The sequence below is a fragment of the Boleophthalmus pectinirostris genome, unplaced genomic scaffold (assembly GCF_026225935.1).
Source record: "Boleophthalmus pectinirostris isolate CB_2022bp ecotype Guang Dong unplaced genomic scaffold, ASM2622593v1 HiC_scaffold_3, whole genome shotgun sequence".
Classification (NCBI taxonomy): Eukaryota; Metazoa; Chordata; class Actinopteri; order Gobiiformes; family Gobiidae; genus Boleophthalmus; species Boleophthalmus pectinirostris.
In genome coordinates, this window is record NW_026571299.1 from 40188435 (window position 1) to 40213804 (window position 25370).

The 25370-nt window shown below is 38.5% G+C and overlaps 1 protein-coding gene across 1 annotated transcript in view; it reads right to left on the reverse strand.

Moving 5' to 3' along the window:
• The window catches only part of LOC110171178 (cadherin-4-like), a 345743-nt gene that overhangs the window by 60215 nt on the left and 260158 nt on the right, over positions 1-25370 (reverse strand). Inside the window, 1 exon segment of the mRNA XM_020936869.2 lies at positions 8429-8584. Within this exon segment, the coding sequence (XP_020792528.2) occupies positions 8429-8584 (156 nt within the window).

Sequence of the window (25370 nt, forward strand, 5' to 3'; positions counted from 1 at the left end):
GAGACTGCTCCTGTGACTGTGGAGAGAGCATTGTGTTTGGTACAACACATTTTTGGTCTTTGTTTACGCTCTGCAGTCATATGTTAGCCTTGCATTTTCCTGTACAGTTTGTTAATGGATTCAGAAAGCAATGGGAGACACCGAGCCATTACCAGTCTGATAGAATATTGTCCTGACATATGCACTGGGTTCACTAGGTTTGTGCTTACAGCTTAATTAACCTATGTTTTCATTCTGTTACTGTAAAACTGTATTGTTACTATTTACAATTATGCGAGTAGGTGATTGATGACTTGGGTTTCTTATCTGCAGGTGCCTACAGAGAGGGACCCTGTGTTTACTTTTTAACAAAGAAAACTTCCACATCCACCATATTAAAATTGGGACTAAACCAGGACTCAACCCAAAAGTAAATCTGGAGTTGACCAGGACTAAGCAAGGATTAGAACAGAGCCAAACCAAGTCCAAATCTGCACTGAAACAGGAACTCACCCTGCGTACAATAACCAAATGGGTAAACTGTGGCAAAACGATCATTCCATGTATGAAAAGCACAAGTTATATATATGATTTGCGCATTTATATTCATTCGTCTACCTCAAGTAGGCATAGTGGAGATGTCTTTCCCTTTGCGAGTCAGGGTTTTCTGATTTGGTAAAGTAGATTTTGGTATTCCCCCGTTAGTGCCTGTTATGTCTAGTCTAGGCCTCTCCATCCCCTGTACACTCCAGTGTTTGTGTGTTTGTGCACTTGATGGAGAAATTGGAAATGTGATCTAAAGGCCTGGAGCGCTGGCTGTGCTGCTGACAGACTGTGTGAGGCCCCATCAGTATTCTGCAGTATAACCGGACCACCACAGAAGTGCACTTTTATCTGGCCCATTGCTCCCTTTAGCGGACACATAACCATAAATAACCATATACTCGCAGGGCACGTACTACACACCTTCGGCAATATGTACTTTTTGCTAAAAAACAAAAATATAGTGTTTTAGATTTGTTTCTTTTGGCTTTTCTGAATCATGTAACTGCTGTATTTTATGGTAAATCAAATGAAATACATTAAGAGTTAAACCTTTCTTTTAAAACTAATTTGGTCACCCTTTGAACAAAACTGCACAATTTACAACTTACAACAACTAGACTTAATACTTTCAATACTATGTTAATATCACTAATGAAACAAGAGCATGCATGCGTAGAGGGGAGGAGGGCCATCTATCCGTTTAAAAAGAGTTACTAGAAATATCCTGCTATATTGTTATTGGGTCAGAGGTATAAAGTAGTTTCAGTATTATTGTTCATTGTGATTGTGTAGCAATATATCATGCTTTAAAATAGGGCTGTGCTAAAAATCATAAGACTGATAGATCGCGAACTCAATGATAAGACATTCGCATTTTAACCGACAGGTCTATAGCCAATCATGTGGCAGTAAGAGCACGTGGTGCTGTCAAGGATTTACTTTCTTTTTCATGAAAAAGTTGCCTAAGCCACAGCACATCCCTTTGTCTCCTCACGTATTAAAAAGTTTTGATTTAAATTTGCACAATTTGCGTAAAAGTCCAGTATCTCTCCCGCAGCCTCTTTGCGTGCTTCTGTCTTGTGTGTGCGCAGAGCTGTTTGACCACACCCCACTCTTCCTCCCTCTCTGATCCAGCAACAGTTCCTCCCCTTTTCTCCTTTCTTTCTGTCATTATAATCCAAGTTACTTAAAGTAAATCATTGTTTTCTCACTGTTTATGAGGGAAATGTACATCCTCATTTAGCGCACGTGTTTTTGTTTATAGCGGTAAACGAAATATAAACTTTAGTGACCCTGGCACCCTGCCCTTTATGCCTGAAGCCCACCTGTCTATGATTTTAATAAGATGGAAGAAGAATAGAAAATTAAGATCGATCAATATGAGGGAAAAAACGCGATCCCCCCATATCGCCCAGCCCTACTTCAAAATGAGTTATTTGCTGTTGTGCTCCTTTTGTGGGTTAGGGTCAACCATAGGGTGACCAAACGTCCGTTTTTCCCCGGACATGTCCGTATTTTGCGTCCTGTCCTGGGCGTCCATTTTTTGAATATATTGATGCAAATGTCCGGGTTTTCAGTACCGTTCATTAAACTGAGCGTCTCTCTTAGCGTCTGTGACTCAGAAGGAGCGAGACACAGTCAGTCGGTCAGTCTGAAACATGCCGAAGCACAAATGCGCATTAACAATGACTTGTACAAGAAATTCTCCATTTTCTGTCCCGGTCGGGACAAGTGTGAGTCCATGTGCACAGGTTGTGAGGTGAGAGTTCAGTGTCCCTTGTTTATCACGGGGGTTACATTCTAAAAATAACCTGCGACAGGTGAAATCCGCGAAGTAGTCAACTTTATATTTTACAATTATTCTATCTGTGTTAAGGCTGTAAAACCTCAGCACAAACTTTATGCACTTTTCTCAGACAGGACAGGTGCAACCCTTTTTACTTCCTTCTTAAAACTTGTTGCTGCTGTCGTCCTTGTGTTATTTTCCTCCTTCTTTATGTAACAAACTGAAGATTCATTTATTCCATAATGGAGCTGACAGCTCACAGTCCCGCACGGGTCCATTTTTGGAGACCCCCAGTGCAACACCGCACCTGCCCGTTAACCCGAGATAATATCAAACTTTTGCGCTGCCTACGCCACGGACTGAACTAAGACTAAACCAGGACTAACCCAGGACTGATTCCAGGACTGAAGAGGAGGATTAAACCACGACTGAACTAGGACTAAACCAGGACTAAACCAGAACTGAAACAGGACTCACGGTCAGGACAGGCTCGGAGGTGACGCAGGAGAAAGGACCGGCTCAGCTCCGCACCTCACGGAGGTAAACGCGGCAATTACTCGATTGCGCTTTGCTGACAAACTGCTTGGCGTTTTCTCTCTTAAGTCCAAGATTAGTCCTGGTTTAGACCTGGTTTAGTCCTGACCCACCCGTGTGTAATTACTACCCGCCTGTAATACACAATACGCGTTCATACGCTGTAAAAAATTGCACACAAAAAAAAAAAAGAATCCGAGAACCCCCCCTTCCCCCAAGGTGTCCGGGTTTTCACAAACGGAAATATGGTCACCCTAGTCAACCACCCAGAAGCTCCATGTAATAATAATAAAAATGAATGACTCTGCCATCATATATATCAGTACTGAGAAGTCTGACAGTAAAAGGTGTCATTAAATACACCAGAAATATGTCTGCATGAGTTTGGCATCCATTGTTCTGGCCTGACGAACAGTGAAGAATGAAATGGCACAATTTAAGGTCAAAATTTCATGAATAACAATTAAGAAAAAGAAAATTATAGTTATCATAAGCCAAATGTCTGTTACTTTTCTTTTACTTTTAATTTGACATTCAACTGTGTCAAATTTGCAAAGAACGACCATATTAATTTAGTGTGTTCAAATATAGCAATTTTATAACAATTGTGTTTAAAGTATGTTGTGAAAATCTTTTTGTATTTATCCCTTTCTATACACCTACTCATCTCACTTCACAAAGAAACACTTCCCCTGGCACTCCCTTGTCAAAAACACCAGCCGCAGATCTCTTTTTAACTTGAACCCAAAACTAACAAGGAAAACTTTGGCCTGTGAGATGTAGCTGTAGCCATGGGACTGTCCTGCCTGAGTTGAAAGAAAGCAGCCAATGCTATATCTTTCCTACGGGTCCAACAGAGCTTTAACCTGCTCTGAAATCATGGAGCACCTCAAGCGGCAGGTGCACAGCGTCTTAGAAGAAGGGAGGTTAACACCTTTAAGTAGCTCTAAACATTTTGTCTGTTTAATTGAAACAAGCAGCGTTTAGAAGACTGCTGTGTGCTGTCAGCTGTCTGCATCTAATTATAAAGAGTTTCATCCTCCAAGAATCAGGAGGAGCATTTTGACTGCCTCTGAAACTCATTACATATTTAGGATTATAGGAATGCATATGATCAGTGAGGAAGAGTTTTGGATGTACATGTTAACTCTACTTTAATATAAATGAGTTGTGTTTGGTGACAGTAAAAATCAGATACTGTGGAAAAGCACAAACTCATTCATAATCAGTAGCCTGAACATAAACCTTAGTTGTAACTGACGATAATGTCAGTATATTTGTTTTCATGGTAATAAGTGAGAAAATTATTATTTTATTTGTTCAAATATTTAAGATGTGTCAGAATACCGTAGTTATTATTTTTATATTTTATTTGTGAAAATATTTACGCTTTGAGTTATGTGACCTTTTACCTTGCCCCCGGAAGTAAACAAAAAGAGAGAAAATAGTAGCCGCGAAAAAGAGAGAAAAAGACGATAGAGAGAAACACACAAACAATTTATAAAGAAACAGACATCAAAATGACAATAGGCGAATAGGCGAACACGGTAAATATTGTTTTCAGTTCTGCATTTATTTAAAGGTATTTATTTAAAGCTGAGACATTTTCTGTGTCTGTCTTTATTTTAGTTTTCACGGTGTTTCAATGTGTTGATGGAGTTGAAGATTACTGAGAATAAATATTGACACACATGATCATCAGTACGAATCGTGAAGTCCTTTCTTGCGAAGAAAACCAGGGTAGCTACATTAGTATTCTGAAGCCCAAAGTACAGATACAGATATATAATAGTGTATGTGTTGTATCTCCTCAGGACCAATATCTTTAAGTGGATATAGAGAAAGGTACTCAGGCATAGCACCACCACTGGTCACTGCTCTTAAGGGTTAACAAATGGACAATCACGGCTCTCATAAATGTAACATATGAACCATTGGGGACAGTAAAACAAAATGGATGTGCAAATGATTCTAACAATAGTATCATATGCATATTGACTATGTTGAATTCTATATAATCCCTGAATCCAAACTGGGCCTTGTGGAATAAAATGAAAACCAAATAATGTTGTTAATCCACGCTCTAAAATAACCACTTCCCACATATCACAGATTTTCCCTGGGTCCAATTTATTTTACCTTCATTTTACCAGGCAAAATATAAATAACATAATGACAACCAGGAAAGCTTCCTCAGAGCCGAGAGATCTAAAGGGAACATATGAGGTGAGGATAAATAACAACAGCATTCTTTAAAATCATTTGAAATATTCTGGAAACACACACACAAAAGATAATTTATCACAGTCACAACAAGCTTTAACTGGGTCCAGTAAGGCTCACAAGACATCTAAAATACTATGGAGTAGTATTTTACTATGGTGCAACAGTGACTGTAAAATTTGTAAAAGAACAAGATGGCTTATGGAAAAATGCATTCAGAGCACCAGAGCAGACAAACCAATCACTCTGGCGATCATGTGGGACTGCCGCTGTGTTGATAATGTATGACAATGAAGACATCAGCTTACTGGATCCCTCCTCTGAGACAGGACTATGCTTTTGAATGAGGCCTATGTGCCACACTGCCATCTATCATGTTGACGGGCGGTTGCATAGAGAGGTTGTCAACCAGTCTACTCCCAGCCCAGATGTTAGTCCTGTCTTCTGTGGCCCAGAGTCATTTCTGTTGTTTTTGCATGATCAGGGAAGATACTAAAGGTGATTGTGGGTTTTACCATATTATTCAATATATCTAGATTTTTTGAAGCCATATCAACAGGACAGTATTTCTTCTGTATGTTAATGTGTAAATAAGGGCAGTTTGTAGGAAATCTTTGGTCCATTAAAGAAACATTTGGTGCTGTTGAGTGGGTGCACGGACCAGCAGATAACACAGACTTGTGACTGTACAACTTCAAAAACACAACAAACGAGGATCGGGCAAAATATTGATTACATTTTTAATTCATATTGATTTGTCTGGAAGAATATTGATTTTATTTCCCCTGCCTCCCACCTAACACGTTCGTCTGGACTTCCATAGCTCAGCCTTGCAAACAATAATTGCGCACAAGGCTAAACAGCAGAGCGATGTGTGTTCCCAGAAAAGCCACAACTTGGATTAGAGATGCGATGGTGATGGTGATGATGACGATGGGTTAAATATGATCACTTCTTGTATAATAACGTGGTAGCATCAAATGCTCAAGCTTTAGCTCTTATTCCATGTTTAAGCATTTTCCATTTACAAAAATGACAATTTTACAATCAAATCTGCAATTTTATTTTTAGGCAAAATTCCCCTGCCCTACAACCAACTGCAGTAACAGATCAGAGCTGGTTAAAGTCAGGCACTGAGAGGCACGACAACAACATGGACAGATGATGTTATGGCAGTTAATCCAGTGAAACATTTCATTTTCACTTTTTGTTAAGGGACAGAGGTTGAAAATATTCTGCTCAGAGTTGCAAAATGTGGAACGGAGAGGCCTTTCCATCGAGAATCACATAGTGCAGTATTAGGTTTGAGAGAATGAAAGTGAATTTGTCTGAATTGCTCAGTGCACTTGTTAATAACACTTAAGCCCATCAAGGACTACCACAAAGTTTAGTTTAGTCTTTATTTGAAGGGACAATGTTCAAAGACATTAAGCTCATAAAAAACAGAGATGTTCCGCATCAGATTATAGGTAAATAGTTAGTTTCCACCTGCAGCCCTTGATTTATAGACTTTCAGAGTAAAATCTTAAATGGCGTCCATTTTGAGATATTCATTACAAAGGCTAATGTTGGCATTAACACAGATTTAGTTTTAGAACTAATGAAACACAACCTCTGCAAAGAAAACAATCCAGTTTGATTTGTCCAAAGAGTGTACAGGTACAGTCATGCTATCCTGGACGCCCAAAAGTGACGTTATCTTCTCCAAAAGTGTTTAGTGATAACACTGAACCGAGCTCAAGTGGGTTTACCTCACACAAAGAGGAGTGAGGCCCTGGGCTCGACACTCCTGTTAAACAATGTGGCAGTAAAACAACTGAACGTAATGACTGTGACACTGAAGAATGGGACAAATGCTTGAGTTCCATTATCCAACAAATTTGCTATAAATTAAATCGTTCCTGATCATTTTTAAATTTAGAAATACTGCAGAACATTTTAGGATATTGCATCAAGAGTAAAGAAGTAAAAATATATTACTTTACCGCTGTATTGTACTTTTTAGGCATCTGTACTTTACTTAAGTTAACACATGACACATTACATTGAAGTTTTATAACTCAAAACCTGAGCAAAATATTTTTATTTTAGATGTATTTATTTATGTATGTATTTAAATAGTTACTTCATTTTACTTTAGTAGATTTTTTCATGTGATATTTTTACTTGAGTATTTTCTTTTCTTGCTCCGGTATCTGTACTTTTACAACAAGTTTGAGTACCACTCTATTACATTGATAATCTAAAACTCATTTGCAACTTGGTAACATAAAGTCAAAGTTGTACTAAAAAACTATAATAAAAGTCCAACGGAAAATGGCCTCACTTTGCATGTCAGACTCGAACTTCATTACATAAATATTCATACTTGTCCTTAATGACATGAGCAGACAGACTCTCACACCAAGTACTGCACCAGCTCATTAGCTCCCAAACTTCTCCATCTCTCCCTCTGTCTTTCTCTCCCTCCGTCATCCATCCATCTCACACTCCTCTTTGCAGGTAAAACTCAAATTCGAATGACAGCCCAAAGTGTCTGTGGGTTTTGTCAAGCGGCATTCTTCATTTCGCGGCAGACAGGACCTGGCTGATGTGAACAGAATGGTAAAGTCCTTCAAGGCGCGCTTCTCACTGGTATTTTTTTTGGCACATTCGACATTGGTATGAAAGGTAGAGACACGGCGGCATGAAAAGGCGAGTCTGGTTTCTGCAGAGATAATTGTGGAATAATGAGGTGGTAATGATGTCGGAGTAGACAGCACAGAGGGTACAGGGAACAAGACAAACAGGGTAGAAAAAGAACCAAGATTGTACACTGTTACATGCCAGAAAACGTGGTGAAATAATAGCTGCAAGTATTTGAAAAATCAATAGTCAATATTAAAGTGCTGGTCAGGTTGTAGTATTGTTTCCTCGTGACCAACATTTCTGGAGTTGTGTTTTGTTTCATTCACACTTGTTTAACACACAAACCCTGCATATTTAGGCTGAGTTCTTCTCTCAGACTGAAAACACACTGTTCCACCTTGTGATGTTAAGTGGTAATACAAGAAGTGCTCCATTGTGTTTTTAAACTCCATACACTAGAATCATTTGGATGATTTCAGGAAGTGCCCATCTCTACTGAACAAAAAATAAAAGGTAGCTGTTAACATGAATACTACCGCTTCATCACATCACAAGGTGGAAAAGAGAATTTTGAGCTTTGGAGATGTAGACAAACTAATAATAAAGGGGTACTCTAACCTTGAACGTGTGTGAATGAAACAAAACACAGCTCCAGATATGGTTTTGAACATGGCTTAAAGCTCACAGATTGAATGCTGTATAATATAGGACCTTTAAAAAACGTATTCTTACATGGAAGGATGCTCTTTCTTCTCGGTCTAAGGGCTGTGTGACAAACATGTTCCCGCTAATAGGATCAATGTTGTAGATTCCACTTGGAGGCTGGTCAGCGCCTGCTCCTGTGATGCTGTAGCGGATCCCCACGTCTTTGTCCTGGTCGGATCGAATCTGAAAAATAAATGGGAAAAAACAAGATTAGAATTATGCAGGACAGGGCTAAGAATCACAAGGTACATGATACATAGCTCACAAAATGATATTATCACCATGTGGTGATACATGCATTTATCCATATATTGCACATGATACTCTACTACTTGTCCAAAGTGAATATGGAGTTTTAATCATTAAAACATTTGTGTGTGTCTCAAAAAAAATTGATACAGAAGCCCACGATAACGGTACTGTATCACCAAATTTAGTATCATGATATATATTGCCATTTCAACATTTTTGCACAGGTTTGCTTTTTTTGCAAGCATGTTGACCTTGTAGTTTAAGATTAATATCTATTAGTGGGTCTAAACCAAAAGAAGCACAAAGTTTGACATCTTTGACTTCTCTTAAAAGAAAAGTGATCTTATTTTTTCACAATAGCTTTAGAAAGTAGTGCCAGGTTCAATATTTCTGGATGGTAAGTTTGTATATTTCTTTCAAAAACAGTAAATCTCCTATAGAGTAAGCCATCTGAAATTATGACATTTCTAGAGAACTTATAACAATGTGCAACAAAGATGACACAATTCCAACAAGGATCTGGAAAATGAGGATTTATCTTTCCATATCTCAGTAAGATTCTTAACATTTTTATATTGTATAGAAACAAAAATACAATAATGAGCAACTAACAAAAATGAAAGAAACTAATTATGAAAAAAAGTACTACCTTCCTACCAAAATGTTCAACATTTTTACCATCTTTAGTTACACTGTGCAAAACAAAGTGTAGCCTGGTTATAGTTAGTCATTGCTAATTTTCCACCACTGTCACACATTCTCCTGTTCAGACCATTGAACCAGTTCTACCTTAACTCAGTGAAAAAAGCGCTGCTGAAATAACTTCAGGCATCAGCTAAGACGAAGACTTTTCCTTGATAATGAGCTCAATAAACGTGTACTACTATATGATGTACAAAACGATTCAGAGCCTGGAGGTTTTTCACTTGAACCTGACTCTGCCGAGGTGAGAATAGAAAATGGATGAATGTGCGGTTAAAGATTTGCTCTGTCTTTGTCCCAGCATAATTTCTCAGTGAACCTTAAAAAGTGCGATGACGGGGCCTCAAGGTTACGCTGTCTATCTCACCATGGCGCGCGGTAACGATCCTAGCCCCGCTGAACTGTTATTCGCAATTTAATATCACGTTTTAGTCGTTTCACCTTTTCCTCTGCGGCTTTTGTGTCACGTACAATTCAAAATGGGAGTTTTAAAGAGAGCTGAACAGGTTTTGTCTTGCCAGCGCCACAGATATCAATAAGTCATCAGTGCCATTGGTAAAAATAAGATAAAGGGAAAAGGGATCTGCTGGTGTTGGTTTGCAGAAAGATGTTGGGCTTGTATGAGAAAAAAAAAAACTGTATTATAATATTTGTTCTATATTACACAAAACTGATTTGCGTGAGCTTTAAGCCATGTTACTGCTGTTACCTCCTCAAGAACATGCCTGGATTTGTCTCTTGTTTTTTTATTTATTATTTTATTAAGTAATCCTTTATTATTAGTCTGTCTACATCTTCAAACCTCAAAATGCTCTGTTCCACCTTGCAATGTCACAAAGTGGTTGTTTTAACGTTATCAGCTACCTTTTACCTTTAGTTCAGTAGAGATGTGCAATTCCAAGGCTGAAATGATCCAAATGGTTCTATTGAAGGTGTATGAAGTTTAAAAACATAATGGAGCATTTTCTGTATTACCACATGACATCACAGAGTAGTTTTTTTTTTGTTTGAGAGAAGAACTCAGTAGGGTCTGTGTGTTAAACATCTGCGAATGAAACACAACACAACTGCAGGTACGATATGTTTGTGACGAGTAAACAACATTATAATATAGATAAGAAAATAACACAATGTGGACCCTTTAAGTAGCAGAAGATTCTATTTTAGGAAACTTTTTTTTTTTTCAGATGTCATACATAAGAGTTCTGCATTTTCATACCTGTTTAAATTACATTTTAATTTGACTTTAATTCGGTTGATTGTCACAGTAGGGATGTTCAGTGCAACCTGGAACATCTGCCAGACAAAAAGTGGGTGACAGCAGTACACCCAGGGGCCCTTCTCCAGCGCTGAAGCCAGAGTCCTCCATAGAAAGCGATACGTTCACTTTCTTGTAAATGTTTTTAGGCTGAAGGTAGAAAATACTTATGTGGCTCCACATGGCCTTGTTATGAGGTACTCCACAATACCCCGTGCTTTCTTTTAAGAAGCAATGCGTAGAGCAAAGCAGAGAACGAATACAACACTGTGTCAGCTGTGTTTAAAAATGTCTTCACATCCACCTGTCTCTGCTGTGCTGTTGTGCTGTTGCTGTGTGGGACTGAGCCATCATCGCTATGGTTACAAATCAGAAGCAATAATGACAGAGTTGCATGGAGAATGGGCTTGATTTTCCTCTTTCTATCTTATACTTTTCCTCCACTGTAATTTCCCTGGTCTGCAGGGCTGCACTTATGCATGAAAATGAAATGACTTCATGCATTCAGCGGTGACACTGGCTTCTGCATAAAACATCTCTGCATTTGAACGTCACACTCAAGCTCTTAATTTCAGCTGGATCCTCCCACGCCGATACTCACTTATACTTTCTGATACAGATCTGAATATGCACAAGTCCAGACCAAGTGTCAAGGACTGTGCAGAGGTATACTGTTCTATTGGGAGTAAACACATTTGAGTGCAGATTCAGTGATACCCAATAAGTGCATCTCATACAATATTTGGTTACTCTTTAGAATACTGTCAACAAGCCCATGACAAGCAGTCATAACATAAATGAAACACCATATTATCTCCTTGTTGTATTTGTTTCCACTCAAGGGACAAATACAACAAGAAGATCAGAGCACTACTTCAGAAGCACTTTAGACCTACATCTGGAACATGCTGACGTAATAGAACTCATATGGTCCTACATCTTTCAATTACCCTTGCACACAAATATTCATGTACAACTAACTGCACTTATTCCTTGCACTCACCATCTGCCAGTCATATCTACTCAGTATTAGAGTTATCATAACGACATAATGCCCTCATTCTCCGTGTCATCTGGTACAAAATGTGCTGCAACAGATGGGATAATAATTTCATTAAAATACACAAATAGTAATACCTCTGTTTGCTCCTTACTGTTATGTGTAGACTACAGCCACAACATGAGGAGGCCTTGTTGTAACACACTGGTTATTGTTCATTTACAAATCCTACCAGCTACTTATTAAACTTACATAACTCATCTGCAACAGACCCGAAAACTCAGTTAGTCTGTACCTCTCTTCTTTCAAAAACTGAATCCAGAATCTGTAACAGGATCACTGCATGTTTCTAATACAATGTTTGTATCTATCCACCCCATGTGTGTTTTACAGTAGCATGTTATGTGTGATGTGAATGTGTTTGTCCTGCCAGTATGTCAGGTCGTCATGACAATCTGTTTGCAAATGACCTACCTGAAAAACTCATCAAGTTAGTGATTTTAGTGATTATTATTAACAATCATCACATATGTAGAATCATACACGCAATCCTATTAACAACTAGTTTACAGCATGCGTCCAAAGTCATTTTAACATTTTTTTTTCTAAAGTTGCACCATAAAAAACTAAAAAAATTTAACCACAATAAACACAAAACTGTAATATGCTACATTCCTTTGTCTGAAAACAGGACTGTAGCAGACCGCTGAGTTGAGTTTTGCATGAATCTCTTTTCTGGGCACATGAGACTCTAGTGTACCAGTGCCTGTGTGTGTGTGTCCCAGTGTTTGACAGGTTAAGGTCCAGTGTGGGCTCACTAAAGCTAAGATCAAAAAGCCCGGCTCAGTTCAATAATTCAGCGGGTGGCAGAGCCGTCGTGTGAGAAAGACATGAGAATGTTCAGCTGCCACACTCGCTGCATCGCCATGGTAATGTGCCTCTGTTACACTTTGAGACATGTCTACACTGTCAGGGGGCTGTTGCCTTGCCTGGAGATGGAACAACAAATAACAACAAAAAAACTATAGTTGTCCAGCCCATGCTTTAAAGATCATTCAATTAGATTTTATTTAATGACTTTGATTAGTTACAAATATCACAAAAGCAACGACAGCTACACCACTGTGTCACCTGTATTTCTAAGATAAAACTTTTCTGTATCTAAGTCACCATAATAAAATGAAAGAGGAAATGATTTGAGAGAAGCATCTGGCTGCTTGTTTCTGTATCTACATCTTGAAAAGGACAAGATGCATATGTGCCGCCCACCACAACATATTTTAAAGACTTTACCCTTCATGTCCACAAATATTTGCCATGAATAAATGCCAAGTTACTCTTTTAAAGGAGTTCAAAATAACTTACATTTTTTAGTTAATAGTTATAACTGTAGAAAATATTTATATTAAATATGTTACATCCAACACAAAGGGAGTTTTTTAATTTATTTTTTTAATCTTGCTGCATTATGAATATGCTCTATTTCTGCTCATGAAACAGTCTGTCGGTAAATTCACAGCAAAAACACTGAATCAAATGCGATGCTGAGAGCACTAAAAGGTGGAACAAGTCTAAACAACTTTTATACTATGGTGTCTCATTGAAATGAATGTATGAACTCTAAGTGTGTGAGTCCTGGAGAGTTCTATAGGTTTAAGTATATCTGCATGTTTGACAGTACAGTGATCAGGTCTGCTGTTGGTCTGACAGAGCAGAGCAGGATGTGTGGAGCTGCCCATCAGAGCATTACTCCCAGAGGAAACAAAGGGATTCTATATCAGCAGCCTTTGCTTCCACGCCTGCTTAAGATTCAACATGGAGGCCACCTGAGAGCACATGTCAGAGCCACCGCGTCTCTTAATGAACACTCTTTTTATCGATAAATTGAATAAATGAAGACATTCGCCTCCACTGGGGCCTGGGAGCCCCATGAGTGACGACTGTGAGATTGAGGCTTTTGTGCTGAATGCTGAATGATAAACAGAATTTCACTCCCTGCTCAGGGACCGCTTATCTCTGATCAAAGATATGTCATTCTCAGAGATCACTGAAAAGCACAAAGGATAATTAAGGTATTATATGTTGTCAAAATAGTCCCATTTTACTGGCCCCTGATGCATTCATTGGACATTATTAGATGGTACAGATTACAAATTCAAAGATCATTTGTATTTCAAATTAATTGTTTTGAGGAATGCCTCTGAGAGCTTTGTACGCATGTCAGCTGCATGTCAAAGGAGCCATGTTGGATTTGTATGGAGCAGTAGTGAAATGTTTCCATAGTCATGGGCGGGTTCGCAAGGAACTGAGCTGAGAGCTGTGAGGAGACTTGGAAGAAATGATTTTAAAATTATGGCAGTGTATTTAAATACATTTCAATTTAAAAACTGATTTAGTTTTTTTTTTTTATGTTTTGCAACTTCAAATTATTACAAGCATAAACTTCAAAACTTTTGCATCCACACTACACAGAACCAGTCCTTGATCTGCAGCTGTTTGGTTCAGATCATGGCCCAAAGGAGCATTCACACGTGGACTTTGGACCAGACCAAAAGTTTGGACATTATAAGCGTGAAAGCACCAAGCTCCCTATGGTCAGGTGCCCCATGGTTTCTTCTTATCACACAGCCAAAGTTACATGACTCTCTTCATGAACACATTGCTGTGATCCCTTTATAAAGAGTTTGGAAAACTGAAACTATTTCCACTGCTTTAAATATGGTAGGAACACTGTTTATAAAACTATATTGGCTATGCATCAAAAGAGTCAAAGCAGCTCACAAACATATAGACTGGTGCAGAATACAATGACACCCAAAACTATAAACATCATTATCCTTACAGTGTCTTTGATACAAATGTAGTCATGAAATGTGTTTTTCTTTGGCTAAAACCCACGTCACATAAACAACCTCTATACTTCTATACTTGACTTTGTCATCTTTCAGATCAGCCATGTACCAAACACTCTTGTGTTGCCCTCTAGTCTTTAATCTTTGCTGTGTGCAAAAGTATGCAAGATTAAGCAAAGAACGTTTCTTTACATAACCGACAATCTCGGTCTTTTTCAGCGTTTTGCTCCAAGGAACCAACAATCAGTCAAGCAGGAAGTCATTAAAGGCCAGTTGGCTGCAAGCACCCAAGGGATCATTATGGGTTACTGTGTGCTAAGGGCTAATGTCACACAATAATGGCGATGTGAGGTTTACACTCTTTGATAGCCTTTTTTATGTCTGGTCCCAGCTTAATGGCTTGGGCCTGTGTTGTAGTCCTCTCTCATGTCTGCCTTTTTATTTTATAGCTCTTTATGGGCTGGGCTACCTCACCGCGCCTTTAGGGCACATCAAATACCCCCGTAGGTCACACACTGGGGAGGCAGGGGGCGCTCAGTGGACACACACATCTCCATGACCCGCTCAAAGGCATCGGGGCGAGCACGCATTCACCGTGATGGGCACCTAGAGGCCCACACTGCTGCTTCTGTCTGCTCGGATTTAATGCACCCATACAGAGCCATTAAAATGCACATAATGTGGAATTACACGCTGAACAAGGATGATTAGTGTTAGCAGTGTACTGCGCTAACATCATATTCATACAGATATGTGCATGATGGCTAATAAATAATATGGCCCATAGCAACGGAGACCTAACTAACATGATACAAATGTAAATACAATTTACAATACAACTTCATTCAGTCATTTCTAATAGTAAATATGCACTAGTGTTTTTAAATAAGGGTCTAGAGCTCCTACTAAAACATCTGGTTTGGTATCAGTATTTTTGTGTTAATGGCAATGATAAAACTATGTATTTTTATGTTCAGGAAATTAATTTAATTAATTTAATTTAAAGAATTTAATTAATTTAATTTAAAGAATTAAAAAAATGAAATCATGAGATATGAAGGGAATATTTAAGTCCTTTCTCTTTCTTTGTTACCATGAGCAACACACTTCCCACACAGTAACTGAGTTGTGACTGACCTCTGTGAGTGTCCACTGATCTTAAAAGAAATATTTATCATCCAGTTTTTCAGTGCTGTTAAAAAATGTTTCATAAAAAAAATTAAAATAATAATGGAAGTAATCTGACAGACCAAGAAAACAGCAACAGTTCTTTGAATCTAAAGGTTACACGCTCTGACATTTACTCAGTATAATTACACTTCATTGTGCTCTGATATTTTAACAATAAAGATGAGATTTTATTGCAGTATTATGAGAGGCAGGTCTATGTAGGCAGCGTAAACTGCTGGCATACAAAGTAAATGTCACAGAGGCCAAATATGGAAAACACCTCGTGCACAGCTGCAGATAAAGTTTGTAGAAACAGGGCTGCTTTAAGTGGGTAAGTAAGTTTAATAAGGGAAATGAATTGCATTTGTGCACTCAAGTGCATTTGGGTGTAATGATGCCAACTACTCAGAGGAGAGACAGACCTCTCAGTCACGCTTTGGCTGTCACAGTTGTCGAGCAGAATTTAGACAGTGTGTGCCAAATATCTGGATTCCTTTAATAGGAACCACTTACTGACAAGAAGACTTGTTTTTGTTCTATCTTATACTTTGAGCCACCTTGGCTTGGTTGGCGGGGAGAACACGATTATAAAAAGTTCTGCCATAAAAAATACGCACATAAAATTAGACTGTCAGATCAAAGAGACCAAGTTTTTTTTAGGTTGCTGGTAAGAGGATACATGTATAGTTGATCTCCCTTTCTACAATATTGGCATCCTTAGAGAACAAAGAAAGTTCTGAAAAAGCCTTTATTTTATTGTACCATTTGCTCAGGATTTACAATAAGATTTAAAATTGAAATCAACCAACTGCTAGTTAGGCAACATTTTAATTTGTGCAAAATTCTACATAAATATTACAGGTCCTCTATATTTCTGCATTATTCATATTTCTTACCTTTTCTCCTAAAATTGTTTGTTGTAAATACAAGCAAAATTGTATTTAGCTGGCAACTAATCAGATATTTAGTAACTTATGCCAGTCTTATTCTATAAGAACAACAACTGGCTATAGCTAATCAAATCTAATTTCTCTATTCTGCTGAATTTATTTAAAAGCTGCTCAAGTATTTTAAATGCATGGTCATATATGTCTTTTATAATATTGAGGGAGACAAATTTAATTAATTAAATGTATGTTATACTGTTCATTCTGAAACAGTGCAAAGATTCTCTTACAATATGAATTGCAGTGATAGCTACATCTGGAGTCAATTCCTATAGTTATATACTAATATATCCAAACCCAGATGACGGTTCCATAGTTCCATTTAAGTATATACTGAAATAAGATTTCTTTAGTTAACATCAAAAGCAACAGTTTCATCCTCACCTTAGACTGTGCACCATGCACCGTTTAATCTGGATCTATCCACCCACTACACTTAACCTTGCACTATTGTGGGGTATAGTGCAACAGAGCCAGATGAATCACAATGTTAAAAGCATTATCAAAGTATCTGTGCTGTACACTATACTCTGCGAGGCTGTCTGTTTGATAGTACCTGCTCTGCCCCTGCTGCTCCACTACCTGTTCCTCTTTGTCGAACATGAGGGAAAAGGCAAAAACGGCACGCTTTTTAACTCGCTCTTAAATTTCCGTTTTGCATGGCTTTGATCCATCCTGCTGCGTGCTTGTCACTCTTCAAAGCTGATGTGCCTTGCTTTTGATGGCGGAAGTGAAATTCAAATAATCTGATGGGCTGTCCATGCAAATAGCCCACAGAACAGCAAAATGGAGGGAGGGTTTGGTGAGGCTGGAGATGAAAGAACCGTAGATGGGCGAGATGCTGACAAAACGGCAACAAAATTCCCAATTAGGAAAAAAAGAAGCGCTATAAGTTTTTGTCATTTTCCAACTTTTCTTCTTTCCCAAAATACAATAACATCGGCTGCAGTGTGGAGGGGAGAGGTGTCAGTTTTCCAGGCGTCACAAGAAGGGCTGGTTTTAAAAATAGTCACATTGGAGAGAAGCTGCAGTGAGCTCAGGTTGAATATCTCTCAAGTGAGAAGCAGTGACAGCCAGCGCCGCACACTCTCATCCCTATTCTTATGAAGAACACAGCACACAGCCCAGACAGTCCATTATGGAGTGCAAACAGAATGGGGAATGAAGCAAGAAGCTCCTGCTCTACACCTTAAATCAACTGAACCATAAGGAGATCTATGCATTACATAGAAGTGTTAAGGATTAACAAATGCGGCATTTTTGTCAACTTCATACACAACATAAAAATATAAAAATTACACAAAGTTTTATTAATGAATGAATGAGAATTATGTTTCTTTAGAATCTTAAGAAAAGGAATGGGCTTAGATTCAGGGCACCAAACTGTTTAAATGAAATGTTAAAGGATCCATTCAGCTTGAGTAAAAGGTAAGCATTTTGATTACATTGTTTTTTATTTATTTAACTGTCTCATATGGCATAATCAGTAAAAAGGTAAAAAACAACACAGATTCAACAACTGTTAAGTTAGAAGGTTTGTAGTTTAGTTTAAAACTAAAGAACATTTTGTCATTGATGACATATTCAACTTTAGCCTTAAGTACATCCAGCTGTCAAAACTGTAAAAAAAAAAATATTTTTACACTTTCTACACTTGTCTGTCTCATTAAGTTAGTCTGCATTTGCAGTGCCATGTGGAGCTCCATCTCCCTGCCTCCTCCTGTTCCTCCCAGCGGGACTCCGGCTGTGAGAAGCCCATCAATACTGACACTGGAGGAAGGTCCGCCTGCTCCTGCTGACAGTGCTACCCAGACAGTCCCATCCATTTTATTCTTTGGTCAATTCAATTGAATTCTTTGAGTCTCTGAGGTTTCCTGAGGTTACGTCTCTGCAAAGTGGGATTGTATTAACAAATCTCTACATAAATACGTATTCATAGTTACAAAGCCTACTCATTTCAGTTACCACCAATTTGTACAGTGTTGCTAGAAAAGTCTTGGGTACACCTGATAACACCATTATCCACATGGAAGATTGAGGAAAAGAGCGATAACTGCACAAATGAATGAAAGTTATAACAGGAGAGGTGCAAAGCAAATTCCAACATCATCCCGGCGATACAGATGTGCTCAGCATCCCAGCAGCGCACAGGAGTCTGTGTGTATTAGTAATGGCATTAATCCCCATGGGCCTCTGCTGAATGGAGCGCTACAAAGGAATTCTCTGGGTAACTGAAAGCACATTTTCACCATTCTGTGATAGGAACAGTGGGAGATCAAGGGCAACGCTCTTGTCTTAGCAGCCCAAACCCACCACAGACCCCCGGAGAGACGCAGCTCATTAAAAACGCTGCTTTTCTCCCAGCACAATACTTGGCATGGTCACGGGTACACAAAGGGACATCCCAGGAGATAATCTCAATGAAGACGTGGTGAGGAGCTAGAGGCAGGCCTAAAGAGGGCAGAGCAGCCTGTGAAAATCTGAGGAGCAGAGTGGTAATGTTATATGTGCAGTTTTACCTTTCTGTGATAGAACCAGCGATAGTCCACTGACAACGTGGATTTAGCTCCTTTTTGCAGTTTCCCAAGATAGATTTTTAATAGTGGCTTAAAAAGGCATAAGAGAAAAGCTATACATGAAAGTAAATGAATATGTTAATATGCTAATACAGCCCTCCAAATTATAGTTGGCAGTGGGTTGCGTCTAATTACTGGCAAGAGGCAAAGCAATCTCTACAGAGCACAAAAGTTAGAAGTTATGGTATATATACAGTTTACACTTTGTTTTTTCCTCATGAACACCCATACTTGTCTATATTTATTTGGCTAGTCCACCCGTTAATCACGCCCATCTGACCAGCAACCAGACTCACATATTTGTAATGTAATGAAGACGTGTGAATTCTGGATTCCTGGCAAATCAACAAGAGCAGCTAGAAGATAGACTGGTAGTGTCATGGTGTTCATTTTCATTGAATTACTTTACTGTTCTTGACACGGTTTTACTTTGTATTTCTCTAGCCGTGTGTGTTTTGACTTCCTGTTGTATTGACCATTTGCCCTGCCTTAATGTGTCTCACCTGTGTCTCATTCATGTGTGTGCATAAAAACCCTGTGAACTCCTTTGCCCTTTGTTGGCTCATGTCATTATGACTGTCATGTCTGTTTTGGATTTTGTGTTTGGTCATTAAACATCTTTGGAAATGCAGTTTTGCATGTTGGGTCCTACTTCTGCTCTAGATGTGACAGGTAGAGTAACACATGTTCAATGACCATATATTTTTTGTCCCTTGGATGTCTTAAATAACAAGAATAAACAAACCATTCCGCATGATAAAAAAATATAGGCAAACAATTCATCTTTTATATTCTGGACTTTATACGTCTAAAGTCCAGTTGCTACATTGAATAATCATTCATCATATAAACATGAATTAAAAGTAAGGTAAAGGTTGTAAGTGTAAGCATTTCTGCTGCCTATGCACTTTTGTTTCCAGTTACTGTCACAGAGGAACCTAAACTTCGCTGTCATGTGCACCCAAGGGACCCGCACTGCCCTGACAGCTCGGCCAATCAGCAGCACCCTGAGGCCAGCTGAGAGCCCCGGCGGCACCCCCGTGGGCGAAAGGGGTGGGGGTGGGGCGTCCGAGCACATGAAAGAGAGGACGGGCTGACAGCAGTGAGCGTGCAGAGGAAGAAGAGCGCAGAGAGGGGGCGCTGGGGGGTCAGGAGGGACTGTGACAGTTATTCAGTGATCCAGAGCAGTGACACTCACAGCAACACTTAGCCTGTGTACAGAGGGCAGCTGTAATGCACTGTCACGTTCTAATTGTTTCTAACAGCTGGGATGAATGGCTATTGTATTTTGGAGAACACTAGACATCCATGGGCTATTCTATATAAAGATATAAAGAAGAATACCAATAAAATGTATTTGATTATTTACTGAATACCTGCATTGTAATGCATTTTGTAATGGTCAAATCAAAGTACTACATCATAGAATTAAAACTAATAGAATATTAGTACTAATAAGAAATAGAATACAAGATGTGTGTAAAATCCCTCAGTCGTCCAGGTAGAATCCATGGCAAAGGAAAAATGCAATTTGTCAACTGGACAAAAGTAATAAATATACTTTTGTTCAGTTGACAAAATTAATTTCTCCTTTTGCCAATGAAATATAAGATTGCAAAGAATTTGGTATTTTAGAATGACTTAAAGGTCTCTGCTGGTATATAATTGGTGGTTATACTCAGACCTCTTATTTATGTTCAGTGGTGGATGTTTGTTTGGGCTTCTGTTGCTATGTTGATGTTCTTTGTGTTACAGCATGTGACCCTCTGTCTTAAGACAAATGTCTCCCATGGGAGACAGTAAAGGATTATCTTATCTTAAAAACAACTTTATATCTGTTGCGTTGTTTGTTATGCATTTACCACTGATTCAAGGAGCAAAAATGACACATTTCACCACAAGTTATGTATCAAAATACAGTTACTCTAAACTACTATTGTGAATATGTATTTTGGGCACACGTATCAAGTTATTTCCCATCACTGATCTTTTTGTACACAGACTTTGGTACACACTCCTAGGAAAAAGTGCTAAAATATTATGTTGCAATAAAAGTGTGGAAATTTTTATGTGTCAAGTTATTTTTGTCCACTTATAGTGCCAGTCTGTCTGATTTCCATTTAGATGTTTATAGCACACATTAAACATAAAGCTTTTGCAGCAGAAGCAGCAGCAACAGCAGCAGCAGCAGCAGCCACAGCTCTGTAGGAAACAGGAAGGTTTAGAAATAAATAATTTGGCTGTGGAGTCGGAGGTGGGAGGGGAACAAGCATTACTCATCAGGCCACGTCGGGAAAGTGGAACAGGATTAAAACAAACTTTATTTCTGGAGACCTCAATGTTATTATGAACCAGCACCGAGAAGGACCTGCACAATTCTGGGACACAGTCAGACGCTTGTGTCAGCTCCAAGAAGTAAATATAAATATAACCCGTGTGTTTAAATAAGTTGAGATCTCAAACACATAAACACAACACATGATTAAAGACTAGAGCTGAACTATTTGGTGGAAAAAGAGAAGTACTGCAGTATGGCACATTGTAAACTTCAGGAGACAAGATGAAATATGAACTGACAAACTATTACAAGAATCCAGCACATTCAGGAACACGTTAGTAGAAGTCTAAACACCAGGTATTTAAAATGATCAATTAAAAGTACTATCTAAATTATCTTAATATCTTGTAGCCTTCGCAATTTGATAATTGCACCAATTCATTTCTAATTCAGACCCCTTAGTAAAAAGGAGACATTTTTAATGGAATATTATGCAAAAATAGGCTCCAATCAATGGGCAACATCAGATAACTCAAATGTTCAAGCTTGCTCAGATGTTCAGAGAAAACTTACCTTTACACTGAGTTTATAAAATATTGCAGACAAAGTAAAAGTAGTAAAGTACTGTACTTAAGTATACATTTTAAGTATCTCTTTAGGTCTTTACATCTTTAGGTATCTCCACTACATTTTCTAACTTTTTGAAAGGACTGAAAAGTAAAAGTATGTATTTATGTACCGGCAGCATGGTGTCTGAGTGGCTAGCACTCAGGCCTCACAGCAAAAAGGTTCTGGGTTTGATCCCCAGGTTGTCCAGGCCTTTCTGTGTGGAGTTTCCATGTTTCTCCCCGTGTCTGGATGGGTTTCCTCTGGGCGCTCCGGTTCCCACATCAACCCAAAACATGCTACAGGTCATGCTACAATCACTGTGTGTGTGTGTGTGTGTGTGTGGTCGGAGAGACCGATGGTGCCAATTGGCATGGCAGCTGCGCTTCTGTCAGTGTGTCCCAGGGCAGCTGTGGCTACAATGGTAGCTTACCATCACCAGGGTATAGAGTGAGTAATGCTGAATAATGCTCTATGAAGCATCTTTAGGGACAGAAAATGTCTGTGAAAGAGTGCTATATAAATAAAGACTTACTTATTATTGTATCAGAGCTGCATAAACGGCTGAGGATTTTTTTCTTTTACTTAAGTTTTTCTTTTACTTCTCCAGTATCTCTACTTTTAACTTAAGTAGCAAAATTGAGTACTTCTTCTACTACTGCACATAGATAAGCATGGCTGCACGTTCAACAATCCATAATTGGGGTTAAGACAGTTTCCTCACAGTAACAGACCCCGTGTGTCACATTAGTTGTCCTCTTTACATTACTATGCTGTACCATACCCACTACACATCACATCTTTAACACTGCAACAGGCCTTCAGATTCCAATAGCCTCGGGACCAATCAGTCTGAGCATAGAACTTCTCATTAGCCATTGACAGTAGGTGCAGATGATTGTGTAATTAACCATAACCATTTTTAGTATCCCTAATGGTGCTAATAAGTCAGTCTCGATATCCTATTACATGGCAGTTCATATCAACACAGCCAATAAGCTTTCATTCATATAATCATTTTCTCGTTAAGACTTTAATCAGATGGTCCGTATGGGATCTAAATGGTACGGCAACTATCTCTTAAGCACATGTTTAGCTTGCTAATTCATAATTCTCATAATTTGTCACCTATCTGCAGCATCACGCTCAGACTGTGATGTATTTGAACGAGGCACTCTATGGACTCCCATATGTCATCTTAAAGGGCATCATTCACACGCGTTTGAGTAATCCTGCAATTTTAGTCTGTTTACATCTCCAAAGCTCAAAATCTTCTTTTCTACCTTGTGACTTTTTGTTTTGCAGAAATTGGCAGTTCCGGGGCTGAAATGATCCAAATGATTCTAGTGAAGTTGTATGGAGCACTTCCTGTATTACCACATGACATCACACTCTAAATATGCAGGATTTGTGTGTTAACCCTCTCCAGGCAGGTGTTGCAGCTAAATGCCAATTACCTACTTACTCCAAAGTAGGGATGGGCATTCGATGAAATTTTCTTAATCAATCGTCGGGAGAATTAACGATCGATTATTGATTAATCATTAACGTTTTTATATTAAAATGATCATCATTATTATTACTATCTGCACTACTAATCTGCATAAATAAATTCAACTTTATGACATATAAACCGTAACGACTCTAGAGCCACATCAGCCCGTTTGACATTATAATGTGTTTAATTCAGTTTTGTTCAACTCTCACAGAAACAAAACTTAAAACCACATCGCTAATTTGCATAAACTAAGCGAAGATAAAACTACAGCTCTTGTGTCGCTGATACGGTTCAACTTCTGTTGGATTAAAAGACATGACTCAGGTGAATACAGGTTAGTGTGACCAGATTTGTGTTTGTCAAAACCAGGACAGCGTACGGGGGAGGGAGATGGAGACTCATCATCCACACTGAGCGACTCTCACCTGGCAAAACTTTTTCCCTCTGGACACAGAAACATATGTGCTGCTTTATACACTGTGCACATGGACTCACACTTGTCCTGAACGCAACGGAAAGCGTGGAATTTCTTGTATAAGTCATCGTTAAATACACATTTGTGCTTCGGTACGTTGCAGACTGACCCACTGTTTGTGTCTCGCTCCTTCTGATGCAGAGCACATGTACAGACTGTTTGGTCACACTACACACAGCAACCTACATTTGGTTTGTCGATTAAAATTTACGTAATCGATGAAATTCTTAATGATCAATTATCGATTAATCAACTAATCATGCCCATACCTACTCCAAATCCATATTTTATTATCTTTTTTTTACTCAGGAGCCTTTTTTTCCATCCATGCTGATAAACGTGGACGATGCAGACTGTGTAAGAATGACTACACACAAACGACCTGCCACAAGTGCAAAGTACTTTTGTTGTTTACAAAAGATAAAAATTGTTTCTTGCAGAACCACACGAAAAAGTGATGTTGTTCTGCCACTGTAAAGTTGTTACACTGTGCTTTATGTTTTCATTGTTATGAAAAGTGGTTTACACATAAAGTTAGTGTTTATATCATTTTCAGTCTTCAGTGTTAATTTACCACACCGGACCAATGCTGCAAATCTGCAACATCCCAGAACACACTGGATGTGAAGGTCTCTCTCAAACAAAAAAGTCAGGATTGTATATTACTGCCCCATATGATCATTTTCCCCAAATATCAGATTTTTTCCTGTTACTAAAATTTTATTTGAGCCTGAGAGGGTTAATTATGTGCAAATGAAACAAAACACAACTCCAGGTATGTTTTTGATGAGGAAACAACATTATAACACAAATCAGAAAATACTGTAGTGTAATATAGGCCCTTTAATTGTCTCTTTAGTTGAAAGAAAGCACAAATCTTCACCTAAGCACTGACCATTCAATATAATAGGCCTATAAGTAGTTTAATTTATCTTCATTCAGAACTAATCCAATACAACCTGTCTTACGTAGCATCATCTTTCGAAAAAAAAAAAGTGTATTTCCTAATAATGACCAGTGTTGGGAAGGTGACTTAAATATATTCCCCTACAGATTACAGATTACATACCCCAAAATGTAGTTTGTAACATAATCCATTAAATTACTAAAGGTGAGTAATGTAATCTGAATACTTTGGATTACTTGATTTGCTGTAGAGAAGCAAAGACCAGGAAATCTTCACATAAGATGAAGATAAGACTGATAAAAGAAAATAAAAAAGCCGAGACTTTGCTTAACCAAATTAAAAATATTATTGATAGAAGGAGGAAACACGGCCCATGCAGCATGATTTAGTCCAGTTAAATCCTGTTTTAGACCTGGTTTAGACCTGGTTTTAGTTTAGACCTGGTTTT